The 27,584-nt window shown below is 54.1% G+C and overlaps 10 protein-coding genes across 10 annotated transcripts; 6 read left to right on the top strand and 4 right to left on the bottom strand.

The window, feature by feature from the left end:
* Window positions 1-304: 304 nt before the first annotated feature.
* On the top strand, window positions 305-3,764 carry AB675_4391 (Phenylacetate 2-hydroxylase; the record flags this gene model as incomplete). Its single annotated transcript, XM_018144526.1, has 4 exons — window positions 305-1,247; window positions 1,294-1,633; window positions 2,056-2,771; window positions 2,818-3,764. 4 exons carry the CDS (start codon window positions 305-307, stop codon window positions 3,762-3,764), a joined length of 2,946 nt encoding a protein of 981 aa, XP_017996553.1.
* A 1,633-nt stretch (window positions 3,765-5,397) lies between these two features.
* AB675_4390 (Homogentisate 1,2-dioxygenase) lies at window positions 5,398-6,896 on the top strand (the record flags this gene model as incomplete). The annotated part of the gene is made up of 2 exons (XM_018144525.1): window positions 5,398-5,465; window positions 5,516-6,896. The coding sequence occupies 2 exons, from the start codon at window positions 5,398-5,400 to the stop codon at window positions 6,894-6,896; spliced, it is 1,449 nt and encodes a 482-aa protein (XP_017996516.1).
* Window positions 6,897-7,355: 459 nt separating this feature from the next.
* AB675_4389 (uncharacterized protein) lies at window positions 7,356-8,306 on the bottom strand (the record flags this gene model as incomplete). Its single annotated transcript, XM_018144523.1, has 1 exon — window positions 7,356-8,306. The coding sequence occupies one exon, from the start codon at window positions 8,304-8,306 to the stop codon at window positions 7,356-7,358; it is 951 nt and encodes a 316-aa protein (XP_017996568.1).
* Window positions 8,307-8,946: 640 nt separating this feature from the next.
* Window positions 8,947-17,443, top strand: AB675_4388 (putative actin-related protein 8; the record flags this gene model as incomplete). Its single annotated transcript, XM_018144522.1, has 8 exons — window positions 8,947-11,178; window positions 11,377-11,484; window positions 11,598-11,833; window positions 11,885-12,126; window positions 12,174-12,468; window positions 12,538-13,506; window positions 13,566-15,213; window positions 15,275-17,443. The coding sequence occupies 8 exons, from the start codon at window positions 8,947-8,949 to the stop codon at window positions 17,441-17,443; spliced, it is 7,899 nt and encodes a 2,632-aa protein (XP_017996495.1).
* A 356-nt stretch (window positions 17,444-17,799) lies between these two features.
* Window positions 17,800-18,595, bottom strand: AB675_4387 (uncharacterized protein; the record flags this gene model as incomplete). The annotated part of the gene is made up of 2 exons (XM_018144521.1): window positions 17,800-17,820; window positions 17,867-18,595. 2 exons carry the CDS (start codon window positions 18,593-18,595, stop codon window positions 17,800-17,802), a joined length of 750 nt encoding a protein of 249 aa, XP_017996481.1.
* Window positions 18,596-18,727: 132 nt separating this feature from the next.
* AB675_4386 (uncharacterized protein) lies at window positions 18,728-19,564 on the bottom strand (the record flags this gene model as incomplete). Its single annotated transcript, XM_018144520.1, has 1 exon — window positions 18,728-19,564. The coding sequence occupies one exon, from the start codon at window positions 19,562-19,564 to the stop codon at window positions 18,728-18,730; it is 837 nt and encodes a 278-aa protein (XP_017996513.1).
* Window positions 19,565-20,275: 711 nt separating this feature from the next.
* On the bottom strand, window positions 20,276-21,306 carry AB675_4385 (putative quinate permease; the record flags this gene model as incomplete). The annotated part of the gene is made up of 4 exons (XM_018144519.1): window positions 20,276-20,438; window positions 20,529-20,700; window positions 20,760-20,857; window positions 20,906-21,306. The coding sequence occupies 4 exons, from the start codon at window positions 21,304-21,306 to the stop codon at window positions 20,276-20,278; spliced, it is 834 nt and encodes a 277-aa protein (XP_017996510.1).
* Window positions 21,307-22,422: 1,116 nt separating this feature from the next.
* Window positions 22,423-23,805, top strand: AB675_4384 (uncharacterized protein; the record flags this gene model as incomplete). Its single annotated transcript, XM_018144518.1, has 1 exon — window positions 22,423-23,805. The coding sequence occupies one exon, from the start codon at window positions 22,423-22,425 to the stop codon at window positions 23,803-23,805; it is 1,383 nt and encodes a 460-aa protein (XP_017996542.1).
* A 1,117-nt stretch (window positions 23,806-24,922) lies between these two features.
* Window positions 24,923-26,062, top strand: AB675_4383 (putative transcriptional regulatory protein; the record flags this gene model as incomplete). The annotated part of the gene is made up of 1 exon (XM_018144517.1): window positions 24,923-26,062. The coding sequence occupies one exon, from the start codon at window positions 24,923-24,925 to the stop codon at window positions 26,060-26,062; it is 1,140 nt and encodes a 379-aa protein (XP_017996469.1).
* A 1,005-nt stretch (window positions 26,063-27,067) lies between these two features.
* On the top strand, window positions 27,068-27,332 carry AB675_4382 (uncharacterized protein; the record flags this gene model as incomplete). The annotated part of the gene is made up of 2 exons (XM_018144516.1): window positions 27,068-27,227; window positions 27,274-27,332. The coding sequence occupies 2 exons, from the start codon at window positions 27,068-27,070 to the stop codon at window positions 27,330-27,332; spliced, it is 219 nt and encodes a 72-aa protein (XP_017996536.1).
* Between the last annotated feature and the right edge of the window lie 252 nt (window positions 27,333-27,584).

The following is a 27,584-nucleotide window of genomic DNA, read 5'->3' as shown; positions in this document are numbered from 1 at the left end:
GGAGCGCTGTTGCGCGTTGTCAGATGCTTGGAACATGGAGTGCTCCTTAAGTACGAGCCTGGTGAGCCTGTGCGTCCCTGAGAGGAAATGATTAGGAGCAGCATCAACAAGGAAACCATCAAAATATTGCGATCTTCGGGAGTCCGCGTTGGCGCTTCAATTCCGCGTTTGCCAAGAACGGTCGCCTTGCAGGGGAAAGTACCACCGTGAATATCCGACCACCAGACTGGAGTTCTCGTATGAGTACTTGCATTGTTTCATGTTGGCAGCACGACTCCAGTCCATCCACAGGCAAATCATCAGAATGGCGACTTCATCGTGGCTATCGATACCGGCCTCAAGTCACTTCTCGCTGGCGAACATCCCATTTGGCATCATCTCTACATCGTCGGATCCGAGACCCAGGACAGCCATAGCAATAGGCGACCACTGTCTGGATCTCAAAGAGTTTGCAAGCGGTGGAGGCTTCAAGCCCATCGATGTCAACCCGATCGTCTTCGCCTCAATCTCTCTGAATGCATTCGCTGCATTGGGCAAGCCAACTCATCGCAAAGTGCGAACGTACCTCCAGGATGTCTTCTCAGAATCCACCAAGCATCCCGACATTCTCAAGGACAACGAGAGCCTTAGACAATCAGCCTTGCTAAGACTGAGCGATGTTCGTACGCACGTACCCATGGAGATTGGAGATTACACGGACTTCTACGCTGGCAAGAACCACGCCTTCAATCTAGGCTGTATCTTACGTGATCCCAAGAATGCTCTGCAGCCAAACTACACGCATCTGCCTGTTGGATACCATGGCCGAGCTTCATCTGTTGTTGTATCCGGCACACGGATCAAGCGACCAAACGGACAGATCCTCGAGAACCCTGCAGCTGACCCGAAGATACCTATCTTCAGCCCAAGCCGGCGACTTGATATCGAGGTGGAGCTCGGTGCCTTCTTGTGCAAGGACAATGAGATGGGATCGCCAGTACGGATACAAGATGCGGCCGAGCATATCTTTGGGTTCGTTCTGATGAACGACTGGTCAGCACGAGACATTCAGGCGTGGGAGTATGTGCCCTTAGGACCATTCAATGCGAAGAACTTTGGCACTACTATAAGCCCATGGGTTGTCCTGACGGATGCTCTGGAGCCCTTCAGGTCAAAAGGCATCGAGAATGACAGCCAGCTGTTGCCTTATCTGCAGGAGAAGGAACCGAAGAACGTTTACGACATCAGGCTTGGTGTCGACCTTGCTCGTAAGTGAATATCCTCCTCCAACCGGACGTAAGTAACAAGTCACAGCGGAAGGGCAGAAACCTGAACGCGTGTTGAACACGAACGGCAAGAATCTGCTATTCTCATTTGCGCAAATGCTTGCTCACCACTCCATCGGAGGCTGCCCCATGCGCGTCGGTGACCTCCTCGGATCCGGCACCATTAGTGGAACAGAGCAGGGCTCAGAGGGTGCCTTGATCGAGTACACGAAAGGCGGCAAGCAGGCAATGAAGTTGCAAAGCGGCGGCGAGCGTAAGTTTTTGCAAGACGGAGATACCGTGACCATAACAGGCGTGTGTGGCAGCGAGGAGAGTGGTCTCGTAGGGTTTGGAGAATGCTCCGGCCAGATCCTGCCAGCACCGAAGCTGTAGTCGAGAGAACTAGCGCGCTGGATCCGCGCAGTTGCCGCCCTCCGCTTGCAGAGCAGCAAACGCTTCACGAGTGAGTCTCATGCCATTTCGACGCCAATCAGAGCATAAGAGATGTCACAAGTCATCAAATGGCGATCCGTGATGGTGTTGGTAGTGAAATCTTACGGCGGTCTTACTCCAGGCCCGCCGCGGTATCAGATTCCGCACCCCACAAAGCTTCACTGGCTTCACTTCCAGGCTTCCCCTCTTTGGCAATACGTCGTCAGTAAAGAAAGTGCGAAGGAAACCGAGGGTCATCAGCAAGATGTGTCTGTCAAGTTTCCGTCGGCGGAAGGGAAACCTTTGCGTATAACCTTAGCATTCACATCAGCATAAAATATCTCTAACGAAGCAACGCCTCTACGCATCTTTTGTCCAGGCGACCTTCAGCAACGCGGATCGAGCGGAGGAGAGGACCCGGCACAACGTATCAAGACATCGACGCCGCCGCCGTCATGTTGGATAGAATTCTGGATCTCAGCTCTCCCGTCACCTTGACATTTCTGTTCCTCTCTCTGGCATACTTTGGCATCAGATACCTCAATCGCACCGACACACCCAAGATCAAGAATCTGCCGGAGATTCCAGGCGTGCCTCTCTTCGGCAACCTCCTCCAACTTGGCCAGGATCATGCTCGAGTCACAGGAGAGTGGGCGAAGAAGCATGGCTGGCCTGTCTTTCAGACCAGACTAGGAAACCGCCGCATTGTATTTGCGAACACGTTCGACTCGGTCAAGCATCTTTGGATCACGAACCAGTCGGCCTTGATCTCAAGGCCCACTCTGTACACGTTTCACAGTGTGGTGTCAACGTCCCAAGGCTTCACGATCGGAACATCGCCATGGGACGAGTCCTGCAAGCGGAGGAGAAAGGTGGCAGCCACGGCGCTGAACAGGCCAGCTGTGCAGAGCTATATGCCTTTCATTGATCTCGAAGCGACAGTGGCCATCAAAGACCTGTACAAGGACAGCAAAGGCGGCGAGCTTGAGCTCGATCCGCGCAAGTATTTTCACAGGTTTGCACTAAATACGAGCTTGACCTTGAACTACGGCATCCGGATCGATGGTGGTATTGATCAGGAACTCCTCCGCGAAGGTGTGTGGATATAAATCTTCCTTCGCTCTTTACTAATTCCCCATAGTCGTGCATGTCGAACGCGTTGTGTCCAACTTCCGGAGTACTTCCAACAATTGGCAAGACTACATTCCTCTACTCCGCCTGCCATTCATCTCACGCCAGAATAAGGATGCAGTCGCTTACCGCCAGCGGCGCGACAAGTATCTTACCACGTTCCTGAACATGCTGAAGGATCGGATCGCCAAGGGCACCGACAATCCGTGCATATCTGGGAACATCATCAAAGATCCAGAGGAAACTCTTAACGAAGCCGAGCTCAAGTCGATCTGTCTCACCATGGTGTCCGCTGGCATCGATACCGTACCTGGTAATATGATCATGGGTCTCGGCTATCTAGCAACGGAAGAAGGTCAGGAGATCCAAAAACGTGCTTATGAAGAGATCATGAAAGTCTACCCTACCGATGGGGAAGCCTGGGAAAAGTGCTTGGTCGAGGAGAAGGTGCCGTACATCACAGCATTGACGAAGGAGATTCTGCGCTTCTGGACCGTCATCCCCATCTGCCTGCCACGCACGTCGATCAAAGACATCAAGTACGAAGACGCCGTCATTCCCGCGGGTACGACGTTCTACATGAATGCTTGGGCCGCCGACTACGACGACACGCACTTCAAGAATCCGTACCACTTCAATCCAGATCGTTACCTGAACGACCAGGAGGGCTCTGGAACACCGCACTACGGCTATGGCGCCGGATCGCGGATGTGTATTGGCTCGCATCTGGCGAACAGAGAGATCTACACGGCATTTCTGCGAATGATTACAGCCTTCGAGTTCTACCCAGCGAAGGATCCCAATGATCGGCCGGTGATGGATGCGTTGGCATGTAACAGTATACCGACTGCCTTGACAACAGAGCCCAAGCCATTCAAGGTCGGCTTCAAGGTGAGGAATAAGGAGAGTCTGGAAAGGTGGATCAAGGAGAGTGATGAGCGGACGAAGAATCTATGAACACCACGGCCCGTGGGCCAGAGGCGTAGTGGATGGCCATGCATGCGGCGCTTGGAGTCTGCCACATAATCGAGTTCTGTTGGATAGTGACAGCATTTGAGAGCGCTAATGGCATTTGTGATTAGCAGCAGGCCAAAAGTAAGAACAAAACCACTACGATTCTTCATAATTCAACTACGTCGTACGTACACAAACCCACGAGCCGTCCGTGCCGCAGAACGAGTACTCAACCCATGCTGCAAGCATCCCACGCATCACGACAGCAAAGCCAATCGATGTCGTACTACGTAGGGTCCGCGCGATTCGGATTTCCCTGCAACCCGGGCTGGCCCCTCTTTGTTCGTGTCGCTGCTCGAGCTGCGGAGGGGCACTGAGACTGTGTGCTGATGTTGCCTGAAGAAGCAATCTTCCAGATCAGCATGGCGTCAGCTTCTATACTGTTGCCGCCTCTGCGCAAGATCAGCGCTGGCGCGGATATTCGGGATGGCGAGTGGGCAAATGCGTCTGTCTTGGTTTGCCGTGAACCATCGTCATAGCCCGGGAACACTTCTCTGGCTATCCAGTGTTTTGATCTGACTGGAACCATCTACTTGCACAAGCCCGGTGGTCATAGTCAGCCCAGCTTCGCCCAGGCGCACTCCAGAAGTCCCAAGATGAGGGGTACAGCTGAAGATGAGGGCGTGATCGGGTCTGCATCACGAAAATGCGGGATGAAGGAGACGTTTGACATCCTTTCTCAGGCCCTAATCATGCACTATTTCAATGGTGGCTTTGCTTCTCCCGCTCTCGCTTGTGACAGGCGTGCAGTGCGTCTCACTTTACTGGCGGAGGCCGAAGAAGACCCAAGCAGTTCTTCCGTACTGTCCAGCGTCTGCAAACCAGAAAACACCCTGGCGTCTAGGCTACGGACGAATCGCAGCATGGGCCTGTTGCGGGATGTGATTGCGTGTTGTGCAATTTGCTGCAGCAGCCCCAAACTCTGATATGGTTTTGGTGTGGGCGGACGGCTGGTCGGCACCTATCATGAGCACATTCGCCCTCAGCTCAGCACGTAAAATGAATGGTTGAGACGGTTCTTTTTGGTGAGCTGGCCCGTCGCCTGTCGCCCTGAAGATCGCGATGCGCCGAACGACCGTTGTCGGCCCTCGATAAGATCACGAAAACGGCACTCATCTAACCGACCACCCGTGAAACACGACTGAAGCTCAGATCTTGAAGTCAGCCCTGAAATAGCCGCGTTCCCGCACCCGGAACCAGTTCTCTTCTTCTACAGCACATCAATTCCGCACTCTCGAGTCTTGGGTCCCCCTCGAGTAACCGACGACAGCGCTCAGCATCACGCAAGGCAGCCAATATTACTAGCTGCGGAACCCATCAGACATCATGCCTGCCTTCAAAGGATTTCGAGAACGATTGCAGCAGAGAAGAGAAACGCGAGAGATCGGCGCGTGTGGTGCGAAGTACGGAATTCCCTTGACAGGTAAGATTTCTGGAAGCACTTCAACCCCGCTTCTCAGCATGATCTCCCCCAGAGTCTCAGTCTAGGCGTACCTCATACAAAGCAAGCACCCCTCACTAACGCATGATTCAGTCGGCAACATAACGCGTTTCTGCGACACGCAAGATATTCGCGATGCCTGTAACCCCGTTCAAAGTGACCGACAACTACAGATATCTGAATGGGTTCGGGGGATACAAGGAGTACGCTGCCGCTCCACACGTATCCTGTTCCCTTTCTAACGACTCTCCAGGAGTGAGGCAGTCGATGGCGCGCTGCCTCTAGCAGCCAACTCACCCCAAAAATGCCCGTACGGCTTGTACAACGAGAAACTCAGCGGCACAGCCTTCACAGCACCCCGCGATGAGAATAAACAGACATGGCTGTATCGCATACTGCCCAGCGCCAGCCACCAGAACTTCCAGCCGGTGCCTGCAGAGTCCTCACAGTCGCTCACATCGCCGACGCCCGAGTTTGGGAAGCATTTCAATGCTATCCCCAACCAGCTACGATGGGACCCCTTCGACTTCGACGAGAAATCAACGTGGATTCACTCGTTACACCTCGTCGCCGGCGCAGGTGATCCGCAGATGAAGCAGGGTCTGGGCATATACATCTATGCTGCTGGCACGTCGATGCCGGAGAAGTCTGCCTTCTACAGCGCAGACGGCGACTTCCTGATCGTTCCACAACACGGCACGCTCGACATACGAACGGAGCTGGGTCGCTTGCTCGTCCGACCAAACGAGATCGCTGTCATCCCACGTGGTATTCGCTATAATGTAAGCCATACCGAGCCAGTACGCGGATATATCCTGGAATTGTATCAAGGTGCCTTCCAGCTCCCTGAGCTCGGTCCGATCGGCAGCAATGGCCTCGCCAACGCTCGGGACTTTCAAACGCCCGTCGCAGACTTCATCGAGGACTTCTCTGGCGACAACACCTGGACATTATACGCCAAATTCGGCGGCAACCTCTTCTCCGCCCAACAGAACCACACTCCCTTCGACGTCGTTGCCTGGCACGGGACTTTCTACCCCTACAAGTACGACCTCGGCCGCTTTAATCCCGTGGGCAGCATCTCGTACGATCATCCTGACCCATCGATCTTCACCGTCCTCTCTGCTCCCTCACATGCTCACGGCCACGGTACGGCAGTCGCCGACTTCGTCATCTTCCCGCCACGCTGGCTCGTTGCCGAGAATACTTTCCGGCCGCCGTGGTACCACCGCAACACGATGTCCGAATTCATGGGCTTGATCGGAGGCTCCTACGATGCGAAAGGTGCTGGCAAAGGTGGCTTCCAGCCTGCAGGCGCAAGTCTACACAACACGATGAGCGGGCACGGACCAGATATGCAGACGTTCGAAAAGGCGAGCAATGGTGACTTGCCGCCTGCCAAAGTTGGAGAGGGTAGCATGGCTTTCATGTTCGAGAGCTGTCTGATGCTAGGGGTGACGGAATGGGGGTTGAAGACCTGTGCGAAGGTGCAGGAGAGTTATAATGAGCACAGCTGGGAGCCGTTGAAGGTGCATTGGAAGAGGCCGGAGAGTGAGAGGGGGTTGAGTGGGAGGGAGAAGAGGAATGGGGTTGGGGATGCGAGGGATGGGAGTAGTGTGCATGATATCAAGTAGTGCTGGCTGGCATCTAGGCCATAGTCGTATAGCAGTGTTGAAGAGGAGTGATATGACAAATTCTCTGCTTCCTTAAGATCGCCCCGTCAAGTAGCAGCAGATGCTAGCGTGGCGTGGCAATGAGCTGGCAGCATTTTTGCTGATTGTGAGGAGGAAAAGAGAAGTAGTCGGGGGCAAGTGCGATACTTATATCTCAACAACGGGGTGGAAACCGACGCGAACTGAGAGCGGTCGCTTCACTAACTTGGTCAGGAGGCCTTCACTGTGCATTGTCCGGCTGCCGCCTTGCGTCGTGAATTGAATGGACATATTGACGAAGTGGCATTCAGAGCAGGTCGAAGCGCAGGCGAAGTGTACAGCTTTGGCTGTCTGGAGGCCGCCTTGAATTGATTGACCACAGTCAAGCTAGGAAACCAGAAGGAACAAGTTGGGTCTTCGACACACATGCTTCACCTCTCTTCATCTCAGCTCAGCAGCGATACTAGCGACGATCTCATCGAGGTCCTCCTCGCCTAAGCCCAGCAGCTCCATTGCATAGCCCTCCTTCTTCCTCCAGTCCCCATCCTCCACGCCCAACGCGAATACCAAGTCCTCATTTGCCTGGTGATCGCCAGCGTCCGCCTCGACCTTCTTATCCTTGATGTATTTCTGCAAGTCATACCTCTTCAACTCCCAATTCGCCCCCGTTGCCTTCTCCAGACTAGTCACCAGCTCGTTCTGACTTACGCAAAAGCTTTGGACGAATAGCATCCGATTCGCCGTCTCGTCCTTGCCAGAGTCCTCCCTACCAGCTAACTCCAGCACAGCCACCACAGCCGTCGCATACTGCTTCAGCGTCGTAAGCGAGCTCCTGCCCTCCCCGTCATCAAAGACGTCCGTCACCCTATCCTTGAAATTCACATGCATGAAGCCCTCCCTGAGCCCCCAATCAAAGAAATGGCCTCCGACAATACTGGTCCATGTGAAGTCCGGAAATTTCTTGGTCATCTCCACGAGGTGCGCCCGAATCTCAACTTTCCGCCCAAACAACGGCACGACCTCCTGGCTCCGCGCCGCACTGGAGTCGACGCTGCCCCAGTCGGCGGGGAAGAAGCGCTGAACGCCCGCCTCAGCAGCTGCTGCGGCGAGAGCAGTGTGCGTGGCTACGTCCCGGACTGCGATGGAGATGACGACAACGTCCTGACCGGTGAGAGCGGAGACGAGGGCCTTGTGGGAGCCAGAGGCGGTGAGGTCATCTGGGATGGGGAGGACTTTGACGCGAGAATTGTCGGTGTGGGCGGGGGTGGATTTGGAGGATTTGCGCTGGAGGACAGTGATCTCGCATTGGGTGTTGGTGACGAGATGGTCGAGGAGGGGTGCGCCGAGGATGCCGTTTGCGCCGAGGAGGGCGATGCGCTTGAAGGGCGGCATGATGGTCGGCTTGGGCGATTGCGAGCAGAGCAGTGAGGACACAGCACCTACCTAGCAGTCCGGTGGGAAATGGGCCAGGGAGGACTCTGAATTATGGGTGAGGGTTCAGGTCAAGGCCGCAGCATCGTCTTGCAGTAACATCTTCTGCCTGCTTCCGTCCTCGTACTTCGCCTACACCGGCATCTCTGACGAGAACAATGATACGCCTTCTGACGCTGCTCCACTTCCGTTTGTCGCGCGAGACAGCAAGTGGCGCGGCAGTCAGTCACTGGGAGAGCGGCGCCGGTTGACAGCGAAAGTGCACTTCAAGTGATCTCAGATCACCGTAGCTATAGTCACGTGGTCGCGCTGTCGAATGCCAGTGCCAGTGGTACCTTGCCGAACGCGCAATCGAACATCACTGAAAACACGTGTATCATACCTAGGTGTCCAAGCTCACGCTGCGGCAAATTTACGACGTCGTTCGCTCCACATCACAAATCATCGATACTCTCCAGCCACGAACATGACCGAACCTACCATCAAGGACTGGTAGGACCAGGCTGCATCTGACTTCGAGCAACGATTTGCGAACCCTCCACGCATTGACAGTACAACCAGTAGCTCTCTCACCACTGCAGTCCCTTCTCCCGCCGCAAGAATGGTTGGCAAGAAGTCAGGGAAAGCCCTCCTCCGCGAGGAGGGCCTCGAGCGCACCGACAACAATATGGACTTGACGTCGTGGCCCGTCGTGCCTGCCATCAACCAGAAGAATTACTACACAGACTACCTCAAGCGCGATGAACAGATACTGGCCGTGCGGACGCAACAGGAGGAGGCTCGAGGGAAGATGGTCAAAGAGGCGAGGGAGAGGGATCGCGAGCGGGCTGGTGTGGGTCAGCAGGGCGAAGATGGGGATGTTGAGATGCGTGGTGAGGATGACGATGAAGAGGATGGCGAGGCTGAGGGAGATGTGGAGATGGATGGGACCAAGTGTATTGTGCTACATCTAGGTAGTCAGAATCTGAGAGTTGGGTTGGCGAGTAACGCGCTGCCAAAGACGGTGCCTATGGTCATCGCACGGCGAGCACCGCAAGCGGAGTCCGAGCTAGGAGATGGCGAACCGGCGCCGAAGCGTGTCAAGCTTGAGAATGGACTGTGGCCTAATGAGCCGGAGAAGCGGCTGGGAGAGGACTTTGCTAAGAAGTTTACTGGCATGAGCAATGATCTCAAAGTGAGGATGCGGGCGAATAAGCGGAAGGTGCTGCCTCAGAGCAGGGATATGGTCACCAGTCACAACCGGCGGCATACATACGACACAATCACGGAGATGAATGATACGATGAGGATCGACTGGACAGATGTGAGTGCGAAGCCTGAATACATTACGGGCATGGATGCTCTAAGAATACCGGACGAGTCGAAGCCACGGTACAGGCTTTTCTGGCCAATTCGGCATGGCTGGCTGAACGAAGCGGACTACAAGAACGCGAGATTCTTGTGGGAGGACATCAGAGTCATCCTTATGGAGGCCATCAAATCACAGATTGGCATCCAGCCGCGACAGTTCAACGAGTACAGCTGCGTGATTGCTGTGCCGGATTACTACGAACGAAACAACGTGACAGCCATGCTGGAGATGGCCTTGATCGAGTTCAACTTCTCCAAAGTCGCCTTCATCCAAGAAGGTCTTGCAGCCAGCTTTGGCGCCGGCGTCATGACAGCCTGTATTGTCGACATTGGCGACCAGAAGACGTCAATTTCCTGCATCGAAGACGGCATGATTGTCGAGAACTCCCGAGTCAACCTCAAAGTTGGCGGCAACGATATCACGAACCTCTTCGTCAAGATGATTCTGTACAATCACTTCCCATATGCAGACATCAACCTCAAGCGCCGTCACGATTACCTCCTAGCCGAAGAGCTCAAGCACAAATTGCTCACTGTCACCGAAGCTGACATATCTGTATCGATGTACGATTTCCATCTGCGCGCACCAGGGCAAGACACGAGAAAATACACCTGCAAGATCTACGATGAGGTTATCCTACCAGTGACGGCGCTCAATCGACCAGAAGTTTTCGATCATGACGGAAAGCTTACTGGCCGCAACACCCTCGTTGATCGATCTTACGACATCTACGATGGCAAGCCTAACGACCCTACAAGCTCGGCCCAGGCCGAGATCCTTAATGCAATCGCACCACCAGAAGTTCTGGCTGAGTACAAACCAAAAGCACCAGCCAACGGCATCACCAACGGCAACCTTCCCACGGTCGGTAACGACGTTGACGGTACCGACTCCCGCCGTCCATCAGTCGCTGCTCTTCCTGCCTGGAACCAGGACGGCGCCGACGCACCAACGCCACAACCTTCGCACGCCAGCTCACCCGTTCGTCAACTTGACCCGGTCAACGGCACCGGCACGCCTGCACCAGAAGACGCCTCAACCCCTCTACCAGCAGCCGAAACCGCTATCCCCTTCTTCAATAATATGGCCGTTCCCCGCCTCCCGACTCCAGAACCAGACGAGCCTCTCCCTCTCGAACGCCGCTCCGATCTCCTGCCGGTTTTCCCTCTCGTCAACGCAATCATGGTTTCGATCAATCACGCCGCCCGCGGCTCGCCTGGTCGTACGCGCGATTTCCTCGGCTCGATCTTGCTCATCGGCGGCGCGAGCACGACGGGTGGGCTAGCGACTTATATTGAGGAGCAGCTGCAAGGACAAATGGCTGGGTATAGCAAGGATGTGGTTGTTGGAAGGCCGCCAAGAGAGCTTGATGCGCAAGTGGTAGGATGGAAAGGGGCGAGCGTGTTTGCGAGGATGGGAAGGACGAATGATAGTTGGGTCACGGGAGCATTGTACGAGAGATTGGGCGAGAGGGTGTTGGGTGTGAAGTTGATGTGGCGTGGTGACGGATCAGACCAATTTTGCCACGACTGCAGCGAAGCCCAGTGCTGCTTCCACCTGCACGACCAAATACTTCCTATCCAGGAACACCTCCATCGCTGCTGCCATTTCAGAACCAATCCTCAATCCATCGAGTCTGTCAATAATCGCTTGTTTTTACGCTAACACTATTCATCCTAGCAAACAGCATCAGAGAACGAAGATCGCCTCAATGTCTTCTTTCACTCCCACGCCAACGCAAAAGCAAACAGCTCTTTGGCCATAACAAACATGATCTGCGCTGCAAAGGTATACAATCAACCATTTCATGGATTCTGCAAAAGTGCAGAGCTGTTGGCTTCTCAACACATTCATCAGCTTTGAGCTAAACACTTACTGTCGCTATGGCTGACCCGCCAGAGAAACCGAACTCGGCCCCAGATCCAGTCTTGCCTTCTCACGACACGTCTTCCAACAATACACCTACCCAAAATACGCTTGTTCACACCAGTGACCCGGCATATAACATTATCTCTGACACATGGATCGATGGCCATCGACAAGAGCATCCACGGCTCCGGCCATTTTCAGATCATGCCATTGAAAAAGCTATCCTTGCGGTTGACTTTGGGGAGCTGCAAGTTCCTGAGAGGTTCACGTTGGTGCTTCCTTCTCGAAATGTCGACATGAGCTAATATTACCCAATCAGAGATCTCGTCGAAGACACAGACCATGATGGAAATCCACGAGAACCAACCAACGCTGAGGTAGCTCAGCTGCAAGAAGCATTAGCTAGGGAGGTTCCTCACTTCAGGTACGAGAGTTTCTGGGCGTTGCTTGTGCTCTGGCAGGAGCTTCATCGAGCGAAGCGAGAACGTGGCCGTGATAGGGACTTCGGCAGTCCCTTCTCTGAAGACGAAATAGCCGACATGGAGGAGGGCAGTTCATGGCGTGCGTACTGGTCTGGCAATGCGGCTGGCTTCTGGCTGATTACATAGCCGGGTACGCGGGTACTTCAAGGACTCAGCACAGAGACGATGAAACCGACCCTGCTCACGACGCAGAGCCCTCCCAACCTCCTACACCTAGCCTACCTGCACACAACAGAACCGTCAACGATGGTCAGAACAGCAGCTCTCCTCCCTCCGGACTCGATGCGAACATCATCCCTGACGGCCAAATCACCTCCCTCCGCGCGCAGTATCCCCGCCTGCAGCAGTTCTCCGATTATGCCATCCAGGAGGTCATCAGGAGAGTTGATCTGGCTCATTTGGCTGTTCCGGCACAATTCAAGTACGTATTTCCTTCTCTTGAAGACTTAGCTTCCACGTCATGAGGCGCACGCTGACAAAATATTGCCAGCGATCTTGTTCTAGGCACAGACGCGAACGGCGCCTTCCATGAACCAACAGTCACCGAAGTATTCGAGCTTGAGGAGGCGCTCGCTGGTCAAGTCCCGGACTTTGGTCACGAGAGCTTTGGAGTGCTGATCGTGCTTTGGCAAGAGCGATCTCGAGCTCATCAATTGGTGCTGTTCCATCCCGTCGCAGATCCTCTCGACGCCACCACAACACCTCTATATGCCCCAACAACGCCACCCCAACAGCCGATCAACACACGTAATCCCGAACTCTCGCCTACTCCAACTCTCGTCAACTCTCCTGCACCCGCGGCCACCGCCACCGCCACCGCCACCGGCCACCGGACAGCCACTGCTCCTCCGCCGGGTCCAACTCGCAGCACCCGCGCCCTTAGCGGTGCCACTCTGAACAACGATCTCGTCGGTCGCGCCCGCAGCGTAGAGCCGGCTTCCACGGGTGTCTTTGCAGAGTCGGCAGCGCTTGCAACGTCGTTAAGGAGGAGACGAGCTGTCAGTGGGGAAGCAGCTATTGGTGGTAACGATGAGCACAGAACTAGGCGGAGACGACTCAGCGAGGACTTGGGACTCGGAGACGGCGGAGATGCTGCGAATGACGTCGATGATGGTGGGTCAGAGTCCGAAGGTGATGATGATAATGATGTGGCTGCTCAGGCGCGGGATACGGCTCCAGCTCCAGTCACACCCACCCATGCGCCATCCAACCTCAACACACCTACTGACATCGCACCCGCCTCGACCCCACCTACGCGCGACAGTACTTCCGACGACGCACACAGCAGCGGATCCTCCATACCCAGTATTCACACAGAGGATATTAGGGAGATCCCTGATGTTTGGATTTCGGGCAGTCGAGAGGGTTTTCCCCGTCTCCAGCGGTTTTCAGATGATGCGATCGGGGACGCCCTCGATGCCATTACCTTTGAGAGATTGGAAGTTCCTGAGGTGTTTAGGTATGTGCTCATTTTTCCGAAAATGACCATCAGGGAGGCCGCTGACGCAAATCAAACAGGGAGCTCATCGAAGGTACTGACGACAACGACGACTATCGAGACCCCACAGACGTCGAGGTAGCTCAGCTGCGAGAAGCACTAGCCGAACAACTGCCCAACTTCGATTTTGAGAGTGCCTCGGCATTGATTGTGCTTTGGCAGGAACGTCTTCGAGAGGACCGCGAACGTGAGCCTGAACGATTCAGATGGCGGAACCCGTTTGACCTGGTTGACGGTGGGTATGATGGACACGAGCACGATCGGGCGCGTTATCAGCGCTTTTATGATGCTTCGCCTGGCCCGACTTGGCGCGGTCCTTCTCCCGATGGGGAGCCCTCTGCACATACCCCTAGCACACTCGCCGATCCTCATACCCCGACAGACAACCTCTTCCAGACCCAGGATCCGAGTCCCAATGCCGACTACAGCGGTGCAACCCTCGTCGCCTCTCCCACCACTACTCCACCATTCGACCACACCGTGGCCCGTCCAGAAGATCCAGCCGATGATGCCACTTCCACCTCGCCACTCGACTACACGTTGTCCGATCTACCAAATCCGTTCGATGAGCTCACTGTTCCCAACGAGCTCGCGTTCAACAGTGACCTTGTCGGGCGCGCTGGCAGCGAAGAGCGACCTCCACCTCGCGAGACGAGGATGCTGCATGGGTATCGGCGGAGATGGCGGCTTGCAGCGGACTTTGTGGAAGTGCCCACCGTTGTCGGACCGAGATTTGAGCAGAGGAGGTACAGCAATTCGGATGAGTCATGGCTCCGAAGCGTACGGTACGGCGATGCTGCGAATGATGACGACGATGGGCCGGAGTCAGATGATGATGGTGATGTTGCTGGGGCGCTGGTCGGTCTTGGAATCTCTGGAGCTGGACTGGAAGCTATGGACACCCTGCAACCCCAGGTTGTTACCGAAGATCCTACGGTAAATGCCAGTGAATCCAGCTCTGGACCGAACATTACTGACTCATCACATGGTACGCCAACTCCTGACACTGTCATCCCTCGCAGTCCCGAGAGAAATCATCCTGCCGCTCTCTCATACGACAGCGAAGAGGAGGAGCAGCGTCAAGATCAGGACGCTGACGCAGGAACCCATCTCGAGGACCTGTGCCGACGAAATCCGGGCCTGAAGCGTCTGAAGGACTCCCTAGAACTGGAACTGGAACAGGCTGTCAAATTTACCAACCTCTTAGATGGCCGCGACTTGGATGCCGACACTTGGTCATCAGCTGTCGGACCGAGCGGACCTTCCGCCCATTATCTTGCCCTTCGAGATTTTCCCGACCTGTACAGCGGCGTCCGCGCCGAGCCGATACCAGAGGACGTCGACCGCTTTCGTCAGGTATACCGCACTTATCCTACTTCAAACGCAATTCTTCACATGTTTGATGACGCTATTGTTGCGACACTCAGGCTCTGGCAATGCTTAGAATTCGAGCGACGCGAGCATGTCACCTTCTTCATGCTTCACGCATTTCTCGAGCTTGGTTTTCCCACGTTCCGCCTTACAATTCTTGCGACTCGAGGGAAGCATCCTCGCCTCAACGAACTCGTCATCGAAGACTCGCACCTGCGACGAGCATTAGATTACACTATGGATCATAAGGCGAGATGGAAACGCCGGGCTGCTTGGAGTGGATCGAGGAGAGTTTTCGTGATCTTTTTCTGGACCTGAATACGAGGCCGCACGATGAACATGTTGACGTCTTTCGGAGAAGAGTCATTCTGCAGGGGATCTTTCGTCCAGAGACGAGCTCGGCTGGGCCCATAGACGATGGTGCGATCATCGCAACGCTGGTATACTGGCAGGAGCTGGTGAGAGAGTGCAGGGTGGGCCTCCAGCTCCGAGAGCTTCTTCAATACAGTCTGCTACAAACGAGCGTGCTGATGGCGACAACGACCCTCAGACTGCGGAGGCTGGTGGTGCGACTGTTGTTGATGCTGCGGACGAGGCTGACATTGTTGCTGGTCAAGCCATTTCTGGAGGCGGTACTTCTGACGTTGACCCAACTACCACCAATCCGCACCTTGGACAAGGCTTCGATGGCAGCGCTGATGCGCCAGATGACGATGAGAACAGCGACAGCTTTACCTTCGAGGAGGCCTTCAGGTGTGTTATGCTTGATCACAGCGATGTTGCGGACCTCGGTCGATCCAACACCTCGACAATTCAGGGCAGAAGCAATGAGGGCAACATCACGACTCGCTGGCCACAGCGGTTCGAGCCGAGCAGAACCAGCCTCCGAACCGACACAAATCCCGGTGTTGGTACTTCGAGTCGAACAAAGATGCGAAAGAGAAGAAGCATGGATCTTGGTCTGAGGATGGCGCATGGAGGCGATGCTGCAGCCGACGGGGACAATGATGCTCTTCTTAGCGCCAATGGCGCCGACGACGAACGCTTCTCGAACTTGTCCGCCGTCGCCACTGATGGAAGTGCCAACACGCCCAACACTGAGCCAGCACGACCAAACGCTGTCACCATGACTCCCCATGCCCTCGCGCTCCGGCGACGAGCATCCGGCACTACCGATCGACAAGGCCAGCAACACCGGCAAGGACAGGAACATCAACAAGAGGTCATCCTCCGTCAACAACGCCTCAACGATCATAGACACATGACTGGCCGCGAAATGCAAGTCGCTGACCGCACCCATCGGCAGATCGTCAACGGAAACCCCGGCGCGAGAGCAACACTACAACGTTCACCATTCAGCTTTCGAGAAGAATTTGGTCTCCCTTCCGGCATGCTCCGCGGGCTTGGCCACGGGCAGTTGATCAATGGAGCCCGACCTGATGGTGTGTCTCGCGACCAGGCTTCGGATGATCTTCCTCGTGCCTCGCACGGAGAGCCGCAGACTAGCGGTGGTGGAAGATCGGAGAGTGATGACATGCTTTGGTTGGAGCTCATTTCGCCTGTCGAGAATCCGGTCGTCGTTGGAAGCCGGCCAGGCGGGCTTCAAGATTCTGATGACGAGCAAATCATTTCAAACTCATCTGGAGGCGGTATGCCAGGACGTTGGCCAATGTCCGACGAGGAGGAGATCAGTCCACGTACGCGGCCTCGTCGAAATGCGCTCAGCTTGCAAGGACATCACAGTCAAGGCGATGCTGCACCCAACACGAATGGAGATGGAAGCACCGGCCGCAACAACCGACCTCGAGACGCGCAGCATTTGCCAAGAGCGACAGCTGATGGTCGCCCAGAGCCAACACAAGCTGAGATCACCTCTTTTCGACAACAAGCCGCGAGCATGCTCGAATCCGATGATCGAAGTGTTGCCAGTGTCATAATCTATCTGCGAGATCGCCGGGCGAGGCAGATGCGAGATGCGAGAATGGCTTGGGCTGCTGAAGAGCGAGAACGCCTTTCTGCCGAAACCAGAGACAGTGGAACCGCATCATCTGCTTCAGTTAAACTTGGAAGCCACTGGTACCCATCTGTGCCGGCACACGTGATCAGAGCGCGTATTGAAGTCTTGCGACAGATCCGGCGTCAAGATCCCACAGAGCCAAGTGCGCGGCGTGGCCCTACGACTGCAAGGATCGAAGAGCTGCAGTGGTTGCTGCGCAACGTCTGGCCTACTTTCTCGATCAGTCATCCACCCGTGGACCAACCGGTGCCTGTACGCACGATCGAACGCCGCATCCGAGCCCTGCGAAGCAGTCCCAATTACAACACCGAGCCCACAAGTCCGGACTCGCAGCAGTTGGCTATGCTACCGAGAATGGAAGAGCTGGAGCGGTTGTTGCAGTTTGCTGGGCATCGGGGTGGAGTGGGTGCTGCTTCTGTTCGTGAGGGTGGGCATGAGCAAGGTGAAACACAGAACATGGGGTCTGGGGCCTTGTTCGAGGAATTCGGCGAAGGTATGATGCGAGATTGAGGATTGACTTGGTGGATTCATGGCTGCTGTGTCAAACTCGGGCCGGGGAGGGCTTCGATACCAAATTGACGAAGTGAATGTAGTGAGGAAATGCTCAAGAGTGTCAATATGGTGAGCGATTATTACTGCGGCGAACTCACTCCCACTGCTCACAGCCCGCTCAGTCTGGATTGAAGCGGGGTGTATCTCGTTTCTCGTAAGCTTTTTACATACTGACGGGCCGACATGGTCTACTCGTTTCCCAGGGGCCCACTCAGCTCGAGCAACTACACTGCATCGCCCTCTGAAACCTCGGCACATCACCACAGAACCTCTTCTCCTCATCCGCATTCCAGCCCCAACCATCCTCAAACGGCTTATCGACCATAGTATGATCCCTCCAAGAATGTCCCGATCGCCCTGCTTCTCAACACGCTGAATCACCTCATCCAGAATCCATCCTCGAGGCACGAAGTTCGGATTGACTTTGTTCATTGCTTCTTGGCGCTCTGCATCAGCTGAAGTATGCTCACCCCAATCTTCTGCTATCCTCGCGCGCCATGACTCTAGCCATGAAGCGACCTTAGCTGACGCCGAGGCACGGTCCTCGTTGAGGCCAGTGACGCCTTCCGCGTGGAAGAAGCGTGTTGCCGTCTCTTTGCGCCTTTCTTCTGTGCTAACGTCCTCGAGTGAGACGGTTGAGAGGCGGCGGAAGAAGTGGTTGAAGTCGAGTTCCAATGCCTCCATCGTGTCTAGCAGGTTTGAGTACAGCTTCTCGAAATCTGATTCGCTTTGCGTTTTGAGGCCTAGCCGAGCGGCCATCAATCGCTTGTACTCGCTCATGAAGACTGCTTTGTACTCGTCGCCCGTCGAGTCGATGATGTGCTCGGCTCGCTTGATGAGGATGGGCGCAAAGTCCTCCTCGACGCCTTTCGTGACGAATGTCTCCTGGTCTGTCCGGTCACCTGCACCGAGTAGCTCGCCGAGTGCTTCGCCTAGCCTGACCAGATTCCACCAGATGATGCTTGGTTGCGAGCGGTAGCTGTACCGAAGCATGTGATCGTCGTGGTTGGGTGTATATGCTGGGTCGAAGTTGTCCATGAACGCGAACGGGCCGTAGTCGATAGACAGCCCGAAGATGGACGTGTTGTCAGTGTTGAGCACGCCATTCATGAAGCCGTAGGCGCCATGCCGCTACCGTTTTGGCGTTGCGTCGTGCTATCTCGCGGTATAGTCGAGCGAATCGATTTTCCTCTTGACCTTCCGGTCCTTGCAGCTCGTCATTCCGCACATTTCGGGGTGGGTCTATGTGGCTGATCCGCCTTCTTTGATCTCGACGCGTGCCGGGAGTTTGTCCCATCCACCAAAGGCTTGTTCCGCAACGTAAGTGGCAGTCCTCCGAATCAGACCGCGGTCGCCTCTCGACCGCATCAAATCAAACGTCCCGAACCTGAGCCACGACTGCGCGAAGCGGCAAACGATTGCGCCAGGTTCGACACGTTCACGAGAGACCTGAGACTTCGGACATAATGTGAGTGACAGAGCGCGCGTCGTGGGTATTCCCAACGCGTTGAGGTATTCTGAGACGACAAATTCCCGGATACTCGACCTCAACACTGCCTTGCCATCTGCGAAGCGGCTATACGGTGTCTTGCCCGCACCCTTCAGCTGCCATTCATACCGGACGCCAGTGTCTGGGTTTGTGCCTTCGAACAGGGAAATAGCACGGCCATCACCCAGTTGGCCAGCCCAGGACCCGAATTGGAAGCCGCCATAGCACTGCGCCCATGGATATACGCCGCCATTTTTCTCGTCCCAGAAGACCTTGTTGCCCGCAACGACCTCTTTGAGAAGGTCTGAGCTCGCTTCTGATTCAGAGAGGCCAAGATCCTTCAGCGCCCGCTTGCTGACAGCGAGCAGTTCTGGCTCTTCTGTAGGCTCGGGACGGACGTAGGTATACAATGCTTCCTTCACCATTCGCGGGCCCAGCCTCTCTCGCGGAGCAGCATGTGACGCTTCTGGGGTCGGGTATTGCGAGTCTGGTGGCAAGTTCGATGTGAAGACGTTCGACTTGGGGAGTTTGTCCAGCGTCGTGCCAGAGTGTATGCCATTACTGTGGCCATTGGCCATATGGTTCGCCATCTGGGATAAGCGCATGCGAGTTGGGGAATTCAGGGAACGGTTGAGGCGTGTCAAGAACATATAGATGAGAGAAAGAATCTATCAGGACTCGAACATTCTGTACGTCTATGTACTTCCATTTCTCCGCAGTGCGTGAGCGGCAAAGGCGAGTCGTTGTCTGCATAATCGTCGCATAACATGTCCGAGGAGGATGATGTAAATCTGACGCCATTGAAGGCATTTACGAGTCGGATCGACCGTATCGCTGCCGGATGCATTGCTTGCTTCCCGCTTCACCCTACTTATAGCGTGACTTCCTCCGTTTCGCATCGGTTGAGGAGAGTCCAATGTACCAGGTCTAGTCAGGACGCAAACTGTTTCAATGCTATGTGGTCCTCCGACCTAGAGGCTACCAGCAAGGTGGCCGACCTGGGACAGTATATCGAGCAATGCTACACCACTAGTCGGTATCCGAGCATTCAACGCGTGTTCGACTACGGGCACACTCACCACCGGCGACTGCTCAAGCAAGGTCAGACAAACCGGATTTTGCTATGCCCTGGCTCCTTCAATCCACCACATCTTGGCCACGAAGCACTCCTGCGCCAGGCTTATGAGACTGGTGAAGACATCAACATCATCGCCGCCATCGTGCTCCCCTTAGACGACGAATCTGTGGAACGAAAGTGCAGGGCTAGCGGCTTCGTCCTCTCCAAGAAGCAGAGAGTTCGCTTATGGCGAGGAGATCACGTCCCACACGACTGGCGGTGGGTGTATGATCGCACCTTGGATGATGAATGGCATGATTTCCGCCAACGTCTGACAGACGCTCTCGCAGAGGATGGATTCGACGTGGAATTCGTAGCCTTGTGCGGACCATTTCGAGCTACTCAAGCTCCAATACCGACAGTGCCATGTATCGTACAGCCGAACCTAGACATTTTCTTTCTGTTGTTCGTCTATTGTTAGGTGTTCTGATACGTACTTTGAATCCTCATTATCTGTATGTCTGGGAGCGTGAACATCGTCTTGGAGCCTAGCTGCAACGATTCCAGCTGCAACCTTGACTGGCGACAGACAGTTTTTGCTGTCGCGAAAGATCTGATCAACTTCCTCCAAGTGAAGATTGTTCGTTTCGGGGAAGAATAGGTAGACACCTGCGGTCACAAAAGGTTAGTGGGATTCGTGTACAGGGTTCAAGCCTGGTTGAACATACTGGGCAAGATCATAAACAGGTTTGTGCATGCATAAACAATGTAGTAGCGCCAGCCAATCGTTGCAAAAGCTACTGGTGTAATCTCCGCCACAAGAAAGCTGTAGTTCAGGTTAGCAAAATGTACATCCCGAGGCTGACGCACTCACTTGAAGATCCAGGCGCTACCTGTACTCATCGCGGTGATCGGGACTCGAGCCATTAGCGGGCTGATCTCGCTGGCGTAAAGGAAGGTCAAGCCGAGAAAGCCGACGGGGAAGAAGAGACTGAAGAGGAATATGAAAGCCACAGCAACACCGACACAAGCCACGTGGTCTTTTTGTGATGTAGTCCCGGCCACAATGGCCATACACGAACCCATGCCTAGTGCTGACACCATCATCAGCTTGCGCCTGCCAACTCTGTCTACCAAGAGGACGCCAATCGGTGCGCAACAGGTCTGGAAAGTAAAGACGCTAGCGCTCAGGATGCGCGCGATTGTGGCTCCTAGACCAAGATACCGCTTGTAGATGGTGGTCTGATAGAACGCGAGTGCGTTGATACCGCTCATCTGCTGGAAAAACTGGCCTGCGCAGCAGGATCGTCCGATTCAGCAGCCGCAGTTCGCCATGTCGAAAAAGATCCATAAAGTGGAATTTGCCGTCTCTTTCGAGAGAATCCGATATCTCGCGAAGGTCGATCTCAACTTGTGGATCTGCTATGCTGAGTCCGTCCAATATTGCAAGCACCTCACGGGCCTCCTCACTTCTTCCTCTGAGCACAAGCCAGCGAGGAGATTCTGGCAGTCTGGCTGATCCACAAATAACAAGTAGTGCCCAAAATGCACTCATGGCAAGAGGCATTCTCCAGCTGGCTGAACTTGTTACGAATGACATGCCGAGGTTTATCCATCCTGACAATGCAAGTCCGGCACTGATGAAGACGCTCTCAAGAATGACTGTGGCCCCACGATGACTGGACTTGGAACACTCACTCTGCCAATTAGGTGCAGTAGCTGAGAGCGCACCAAAGCCAAGTCCGGTAACCAGTCTACCAATTATCAATTGGCTAAGAGAGAAAGATGTAGCCTGGAGTGCTGTTCCAATGATATCGATCAATGCTCCTAGTTGAATACAACGGATGCGGCCCAGACGGTCTCCAAAGAAGATGCAGCCAAGAGCACCAAAAAAGGCGCCCAGCGTATATATGGCTACAACCGTTCCTTGAACAGTTGAATTGTCCGTGTGTTGTTGTCCAGTGGTGTTGACGGTATCAATCCTTGGGAAGGTACTCGTCCATGACGGAAGCTCAAGTAGAGGACCAGTTACGGCATTGTTCCAACCAAATAAGATGTATGCAGGTAGAATGACTGCCCATACTTGTGCTGAGCGCAGTGCATTTCCACTAAGGCCGAGGAGATATGATCGAGGCATCCCGAGGGCGATATTGTGCAAGTGATATAGGAGGATGGGCGTTGACGAGGATCCATGTCGGTTAATATACTAGAGGCCGCTGTATAGATCTGGCTGTGGATCCTGTCGGACTTGCCGATATGCCCATGTTAAGCTTCGATTGACGGAATTACCGACGCTTATCGCTTGAATCCGGTCTTTGCGAGGAGGATCATAAAGGTGAGGAAATGGCTTCAGTTGAAACCTGGAATCTTCTCGTCAGTCTCACCTAAAGCATGGCTACCAGAACGCTCGCACACTGGGCTGTTAGTCTCAACGATATACCGTGCTCAACACGGAGCGCAGCCGTGAAGTCACTGTACAACTACATTGGGTGCGCCATCGGTGGCTCCAACCACCCAACGACGAAGAAAGCGCGAGATGCATTGTCTCCGTTCTTTGGCAAACCGACGTCAACCTTGCTGGGGGCGCAGTCTCCTTGTTTCAGCAAGGCCGACCCACAACATGCCGCGTTACTGAATGGCATCGCTTCACATGTGCACGATTACGATGACACGCACCTCGCAACAATCATTCATCCAGCCGGACCCATTGCATCTGCGCTCCTAGCCTGGGCCGAGTGCCAAGGAGGAGTCAGTGGTCAAGCAATGATAGTTGCATTGGTGATAGGCATCGAGACAAGCTGCAAGCTGGGGCGAGCGATCTGGCCACACCATTACGACATTGGTTGGCATATTACTTCAACCACAGGAGCGATAGGAGCTGCAGTTGCTGTTGGGAAGCTCATGGAGCTGGATGACGAGCAAATGATGCACGCTATCGGTCTAGCGTCCGTACAAGTTGTGGGCCTTCGCGAAATGTTTGGCAGTGATACCAAATCGTTCCATCCTGGCCGCGCAGCTTCGAGTGGCTTGCTGGCGGCATTGCTGGCTCAAAAAGGCTACACCAGCTCCGAGAAAGCGCTCGAGGCCAAGCGTGGATGGGCTAACGTTGTTGCTGGTGGTGGTGTACCACGGTTGGATGACCTACTTGCAAGCTTAGGGCAGACATGGGAGGTTGAAGCGAACTCTTTCAAGCCTTTTCCTTGTGGAATTGTTTGTCACCCAGCTATCGACGCTGCAGTCCAGTGTCACCACGAACTGCGATCGAAAAGCCCCGCTTTGCCGCTAGAAAATATCGAAGCGGTCGAGCTGCGAGTCCATCCTCTCGTAGTAGAACTGACCTCAAAAGAAAACCCACAGGACGGTCTTGAGAGCAAGTTTTCTGTTTTTCATGGCTGCGCCGTCGGATTGCTGTCTGGAAAGGCGGGTCCAGCGCAGTACGCTGACGATGTGGTCACCAGCAGAGAAGTGATTGCGATGCGAGAGAAGGTCAAGATCATCTCGGATGATTCTCTTCTTGCAGATGAAGTGCATCTCTCGTTGAGACATCAGAGAGGGATGGTCATCGAGAAGCACGTAGCTCATGCCATCGGGTCGGCGCACGTGCCAATGACTGGACAGCAGCTGACGGATAAATTTGTGGATCAGACTTCACTGGTCCTTGGCGCTGATGGGGCGAAAGCAGCAAGTGATGCAGCGTGGACGATCGCCGAGGTGGACAGTGTCGAGACGGTCTTTCCGATGTTCCGAGGCCGCCCGCGGGGAACTGCCAGGTAGATAGACTTTGGTAAATATGGTGGTGCCATGGCGCAGTCGAGAGGGTGAAGAGGTTCGGATAGTTGCGTCGGCAAATCCGATAAACACGAGGCTGACCTTTCAAGTAGATTTGGTCCCTTCCTTTGATCAGAACGTCTACGAGGAGCTTCAACAAAGTTCCACCCTCCTGTAGCAGAATTTGGGCAGCATCCGACGAGTTTTGGGCGGTATGTCCGACCAGCCGCCTAAGAAGAAAGCTCGCAGTGCCACTGCATGTCAGAGATGCAAAGGACGCAAGCAACGTTGCGACAACGGTTTTCCAGCCTGTGCGAATTGTGTCTCTGCAGATTCTGATTGTTTCTACGAGCACAGTCTATACCCAGAGCACTACGTGCGAACATTGAGAGATCGACTCACTGCTCTCGAAGCTCAATCTCGAGACGGGCATACATGTGATGTGAGTGCTGCTGAGATTCCCCAACCTCAGTGGTCGGGCACTCAGTTGAACAGCGGTATAACGGAACCCTCTCCCGCCGCTTCTGGGGTGCGCGGGCAGGATACCGAGGCGGCATTTAGCATGCTGTCGGATAACCCGTCTTTCCTGGGAACAGCAAGTGGCTTTTCTTTGGCTCGAACAGTACGTGCTGCGATCGGCATAAGCGACAAAAATCAAAGCCATGCCCCGAATAGGGCGACTGGTGCCAAACCCGTCGAAACAGCTTCGCACTCGAATGTCCCTAAGTCAGAAAGCCTTGCAACCCTTGCAGGTTTTCTGAACGCATATCTGACCAAAATTCATCCAAAGCACTCGTTCTTGCCACCAATACGCCTTCAGCGCCTCCACGAGTCTTACATCGGAAGACGATCGGATACGTCGCTATCCAAGAACAGCCAGAATGACATCTCTGCTAGGTGCGATCAATTTGTTCTTCACATGGTATACGCCATTGGTGCCCGGTATCTTCAGCTATCACATGACCAAGATCAAGGCAGCTCTGAGGCGCATTATGCCACTGCTCTGCAAGACATCGACTGCCTCTTTCAGTCGCGCAGCTTGAGTTCCATCGAAGGCATGGTTCTGCTCATCATTTTTCAGCTGCGTTCACCCAGTCACCCCGGGGTATGGTCCATACTAGGCATGGCATTGCGACATGCGGTGGGTATGGGTTTGCACCGACACTACGTTGGACAAAGCCATCATATAGATCAGCGGAGGAGACGGATCTTCTGGACGTTGTACATGCTTGATCGTTCTATCGCACGCACACTCGGTCGTCCTGTCGGTATCTCGGATCGTGACATCGATGTCAAGCTTCCAGCAAACATTGACATCGATATAGAAGATGATGAAGAAATAGGGGCTGCACTACGACGAGATCCAGGAGCCACTCCAATGTCTGCTGCGATACACATCCTTCGCCTGTCTCAAATCGAATCCAAGATATACTGCACCATTTACCGGGTTGATCAACCACCCGCTGATCAGGCTGGTAGAAAGGTTCTCCAGTTGCGGCGCCTGCTCGACGAGTGGAAAGACGACATCGCCGCGATGGTTCCAAACACGAGCGAGGACGAAGACACACCAAACTACTACATCAAACGAAGTTACCACATCCTACAGTATCACAGAGCCATTCTGCTACTCTTGTTGCCTCAGCTACCGCAGCTATCCCCTGCGAGTCAGGACTTTCAGCTTTGCATGTCTTCGGCTGGAGCGGTTGGACAGCTTTATAAGAAGCTACACGATAGTCAGAGCCACCTATCATATTCCCTGATCGCGCTGCACGCCACCTTTGTTGCTGGCCTAACCCTCATCTACTGCTTCCTCGCCGATACCAGTGTCTACAACCTCAAGCTCAGTAGCGACATTCGTGCTTGCAGCACGATTCTCTATGTCATATCCGAGAGATGGTCAAGCGCAAGGGAGATACGTGATGCCTTCGAGCGCATCATCGCTAACACAATCGAAAAGTCTGTTGTCGACTTACCACTGTCGCCCTTGCATAACGACTCCATGGGCCAGGCACACGGAACCGAAGCCCTCAACGCATCGCTCCCAGATGATCAAGTATCGGATACAACCAAGGTTTTCTGGTCAGAACTAGCAACAATCGGTCATAGCCAGAAGGACATGCACCAGCTGCCTGCAGACTCGCTAGACACAAGTATGTCGATCAGTCAAACCGAAAATATCTGGAACTCGTTGGAGCCTTGGTTTGGCGAATATGAGGATCTTTGGTTAAGCAACTGCACGAACACGGACTTGGATTTTTTCTGAGGTAAATAGTGTCTTACCCACGTATACTACCTAAATTTAGAACAAGATATTTTGTGAAGTCGCAGTACAGTCGTTGGTGAGTGAATGGGACAGGCTGCGCAGACTTTAGTCTTTGGTCTGTTTGATGACTGTCTTATCTTTGATGCCCTGTCATCTCGTAGAAGGAGGCAGGGGTAGAGAGGCAAGTAGGTAAAGGTGACCTTATACTAAAAGCAAGTGAGTGTTATAAACCACTCTGTAACATCGGGTTCAAATGGGTTTAGCAGCTGAGGCATAGTAACAGACCAATGCAGCGGACCCGAGTAAACGAGTATAGTAGCAACTGTGGAATCACTGGTGTTACAGCACTATAGAGCAGTGCTGTTAACAAAGTAAAGTACAATAGTTCTATCTAGGGCCAGAACGAAGCGTTCCCGATATACTTGCAAGAGATCATAATTAAGGTACACCTTGAACTTTTCCTGAGCAGGAGGCAGCTGTCAATATGAACGAGGTGAAAGAAGACCATATCGGCTATACTGAGCCTACCACCCCTGCTGCCTCGGACATAAAGAACAGCGAGCTCGGAGCTGCACCCAAGCCATTGCCCAAACCCCTCCAGAAGTTACAGCATGCAGAGCTCATATCCCGATGATGTCCGCAAGAGGGTTGGCGGCATCAACGTCGTTATTGTCCTCATCATGCACTTACTCCCGCTTCTGGGTCTGGAAGACTCCCACTCGAAGTTCTTCCTCGTTCTCGACAAGCAGTGAGGTCGAGCACTGAAGCTGATAACCTGCGAAGAGGCCGACTCGCCTGTTCGCGATGCATTTTGCCCGGCAACGAGCGAAAACCCTTTCGGCCTTGGCATATTACTTGGGTCGCAATTGTACACATCGTTGGGATGCATGTGGACCGGACGTCTTCCGTCGCTTGGTTGTTTTGCAGTTCTCGAGCCCAACCCTCGTCCTACATTCTCGCGACCATTTCACTTGGCCATCCGCTGAAGCACTGGCTGCAGTGAACATGGATGATACTGATGCAGACAAATCGGTGATTGTGCCGCTCGAATTCACTGCTGACGACCATGATGAGATCTCGGACATCGTTGACCAGATGCAGGAGCTGGGCGTCAGTCGAACTGTCGACATAACACAAGTCGTCGTTCACAGCAACCGAAACTCCGGTAGGCAGTCCATCTCTCTTTCCAGACCCTGACTGATGGATGAAAGGGCAAAGCTCAACATTCATAACATCGCGGAGCAAAGATATACTCGACGAACTCCTTTAAAAGTACCCTTCCGAGATGATGTGCAGTAGTCGGCTAGAGAGCTACGTATCGGATCCCACGTCAGAAGCGGCATTGGGTCGCTTGCGCAGTATGAAGTCGGCACTGTCCAAAGCCATCATGAGGTCGGGCAAGTCACCTAAGCGCCGGAGCCTTCGTCACCTCGAAAAGGAAATCAGTGGGGAGATAGATAAGTCATGCTCAGCTGCGGAGGGTGGCCAAGATCGTGTGTTCGAGCTCGTCGACAGCTTCATC

Source organism: Cyphellophora attinorum (assembly GCF_001299255.1).
Source record: "Cyphellophora attinorum strain CBS 131958 chromosome Unknown Contig30, whole genome shotgun sequence".
Taxonomy (NCBI): domain Eukaryota; kingdom Fungi; phylum Ascomycota; class Eurotiomycetes; order Chaetothyriales; family Cyphellophoraceae; genus Cyphellophora; species Cyphellophora attinorum.
This window is presented reverse-complemented; position numbering and strand designations above follow the sequence as displayed.